General features: G+C 42.3%; 1 protein-coding gene across 1 annotated transcript in view; it reads left to right on the plus strand.

Moving 5' to 3' along the window:
- polr3e (polymerase (RNA) III (DNA directed) polypeptide E) overlaps positions 1-3,406 on the plus strand; it is a gene marked incomplete in the record, with an annotated part of 14,274 nt that overhangs the window by 4,718 nt on the left and 6,150 nt on the right. The window contains 7 exon segments of the mRNA XM_035663624.1: positions 43-128; positions 887-931; positions 1,028-1,119; positions 1,547-1,667; positions 1,852-1,933; positions 2,050-2,109; positions 2,817-2,974. Coding sequence (XP_035519517.1) covers positions 43-128; positions 887-931; positions 1,028-1,119; positions 1,547-1,667; positions 1,852-1,933; positions 2,050-2,109; positions 2,817-2,974 — 644 coding nt within the window.

Raw genomic sequence — 3,406 nt, forward strand, 5'->3', positions numbered from 1 at the left:
CTGAACCATCAGTTTTGTCTTTGTCATGTTATTTAAATTTAGGATGGGCGCTCAGATCATGAAAGGCAGTACCTGTTCTGCCAGTCAGTGGACACCTCAGAGAACTCTGAACTGGTCAAAACTCCTAAGTGAGTATGAACAAATGACATTTGAATACAGCTCATTGTGTTTACTGGGAGTTTAGATTATTTCTTAGTCAAAGTCTTTGAATATTGTTTTGATTTTGGTCCCTTGTTGTACATTAGTCAACCCCAAATTTCACCCGGCACAGCCGCTTAATGCGTTCTGGCTGCACCGCGGCCACCGTAGCTGATGGCAACTGTTGTAAACAATGTTTGTGATTCGACACAGAAGCGTCTTTTCACTCTGCTCCTTGGAGAATACGTGGCTGGTCTTTCGCACTGGCAGGAAGTCGGAGACAGAAACGGCATGGAGAGTCCGGTCAATTTTCAAAATAAAATATCCCATGCAGACTCCAGATCGAATTTCACTTTACATCAACACTGTGGAACCAGATCAGAAAAAATCAATCCCAGTCAGAGGAGATTTGACACCAGGAACAAAGAACGTTAATCTTGGAAGTGGCAGTTGTTTTTCAAGCAACTGCGTCTGCAGCAGACAACGCTCTGCTGTCGAAAAATGGGAGGGAAATCTTTGGTGGGATTTGAGAAGCACAGAGCCAAACCGTGTTCAGACCAACTAACTTTAAATAATCATGTCTGCAATGTACTAGATGCAACTTAGCATTTTTGGGCCATGATGACTTATATTGATGCAATTTTTAAAAGACTACTCTATTTTAGTTCCTTTGTTTCTTCCTGTAATCCCTGATGGTTCCTTCTTTACATGCTCACCTCTGCCTGACTTGTTTCTCTTATGTTTCCAGGGAGTATCTGGCAATGCTGATGCCTCCTCTTGCAGAGGAAAAAGTGTAAGTATTCCTCCCATTTCTAACCAAAGTTATGGGATTTAAACAGGATGACAATCCCAGAAATGCTTTATTAATGACTGTTTTTCTGTACGTCAGTGTGAAGCCTGTCGGTCCCAGTAATGTGCTCTCCATGGCTCAACTCCGCACTCTGCCACTGGGAGACCAAGTCAAGACGCTGATGAAGAATGGTAGGCCATTCATATATCCATCAGATAGTGCCTGCAACATCTGGTTTTCTAAAAGTGGATCATTTGTGACGTACACATTCTTCAGATCAGTGTCCAAGTCAGTCCACATGCAGTTTTTGTTTGTGCCAGACGGGGGCGACAAAGTATTAGTATGGATGCTAGACATAATGTGAAAGGGTTCAAACCAGGTTTATTTCCATGTAGGTTTTCACATACAAGGAATTTACCCTTGTATTCTGGTGTATAACAATCATAGTAAGAGAAGGAAATAGAAAAAACAAGCACTGCAAAAATCAACAGTTTTGTCCCAGTAGATTTTCTCATTAACATGAACTGCGTCACATTTACGCCAACTTTCAGTTTGATTGTCCTTTCTCTGGCAGAAGTGTTTTTATATTTGCTTCACTATGTCTCCTCTCGTCTTCAGTCAAGGTGATGCCGTTTGCTAACCTCATGGGACTGCTCGCCTCTGGCACAGACTCGACATCAGCGCTGCGCTGCATCCAACAGGTGGCGCTGCTGGTTCAGGGGAACTGGGTTGTCAAGAGGTGAGACCAAACAGCCTCAGTACAGATTAATTTAAACTTCATAAGCTCTTAACAGCCAGTGTGATATTTAGGAAGCTTTATCAGCAGAAATAGAAATATATAATATTCATAGGTTTGTTTTCACATTCACATTAAACTCTCCGACCTGGAAGCTAAGTGATGTTTCCGTATGTTTTTTTCCCAGTGATGTTCTGTATCCTAAAAACACCTGCAGTCCTCACAGTGGTGTCCCTGCTGAAGTGCTCTGTCGTGGCAGAGACTTTGTGGTGAGCGGCTGTTGTTACCCCTTTATTGAACTCAAAATTAAACCAATTACAGTCTAATAATGTGTTTTGAGTGTGGTTGACATGAAGTCACAGTGACTCAGTTGTTCCTTTCCTAGATGTGGAGGTTCACTCTGGAGCGCTCTGTGATGAGAAAAGAGATTACATCCATCATCAAAGTAAGTATTACAAGACCATTATCCAAAATGACTGCTGGTTCCTGCTTGATGGTGAAAAGGCCCAACAGATATTTGTGCCAAAAGAATTTAATTTCATGAAGGGTTTACTTTGAAACAAGTTTGTGTAATTTTGCCATTTTGGTGCATGGTAAAAAATTTAAATAGTTTGAGGCGCGCTGCCCCAGAGGCTGCTTTCATGGCAAATTAGTCTCTTGGGTGTTCAACATATTTGCAAGGAAGTATTGGCTCTGAAAACAAATCTCCCTCTTTGAGAATAAATCTGAGTTGTCTGTTGAAGTGTCACATACTTTCTCCTTTTCAGTTTCTCTTATTAGACTGAAATTGTTCGTTATATTGCGACTGTATCCTGATTAATTGGAAGTTTATTGCAAAAATAATGCTGGAGTTGAATGAAATAGCAATCTTGCTCAAACGTCGATTGCTGCAATGGGTTGATTGCAAGACCATGTTCTTGTTAATGGCAGCAGCCAAGGGGGAATTCTTTGTGCAACTGCAACAAAAACAAACTCCTTCACCTGGGAAGTGCTCAGTGCCACCACAGTTTGTCATGGTTGTTTAGATGCTGAGCCGCTTCATTGGAGCAGAAGCATCTCTGAACACTTGCTCCAGATTTCTCCTTGAAGCTACAGTTGTTCCGTTCATTCAAGTAAACAGAACTAACAACTTCTTCCTTCTGTCCTGGTCAGCTTCCTCCAGAGGATGTGAAGGAGTTCCTGGAGCATGTGGCAGCTCCTCGAGTCAACCGGGGCTGGGAGTTCCTGTTGCCTACTGATGTAGACTTCATTAAGAAACACCCAGATGTTGCCCACAGGCAACACATGCTGTGGCTTGGCATCCAGAGCAAGTAGGTTACACTCAGAGAAGAAGTGGTGCAGCGGATCATAGGTCATGCCCACGTGTATTAAACTATAGGATATCTATGAAATATACATTTGATTGTATCAAAAGTATCAAAGTTATTAAAAAAACAGCTCTACAATTAGAACAACATTAACAAGTGGACAGAGAGAGACGTCTGACATTAAGCTGAAGATGCAGACAGTGTTTATTTTACAAGCATGCACCACGTTAAGCAACACTGAACACAGGTTAGTGCCGATGTCATACCATATCGTTTCGATATGCTACGTCATCGTCACCGACCTCCTCCACACGCGGTTCACCTGCTGTTATGAAAACGTAATTGTGTTGTCCTTGTATTGGGCAACCGAGAAACAAAAAGAGGCAGGCCAAGCTGGTGTGTCTGGAGAGAGAAATTTCCTTGACTTTCCCCCCC

The sequence above is a fragment of the Morone saxatilis genome, unplaced genomic scaffold, assembly GCF_004916995.1.
Source record: "Morone saxatilis isolate NCDOM2014 unplaced genomic scaffold, NCSU_SB_2.0 Contig1, whole genome shotgun sequence".
In the NCBI taxonomy this organism is placed as follows: Eukaryota; Metazoa; Chordata; class Actinopteri; family Moronidae; genus Morone; species Morone saxatilis.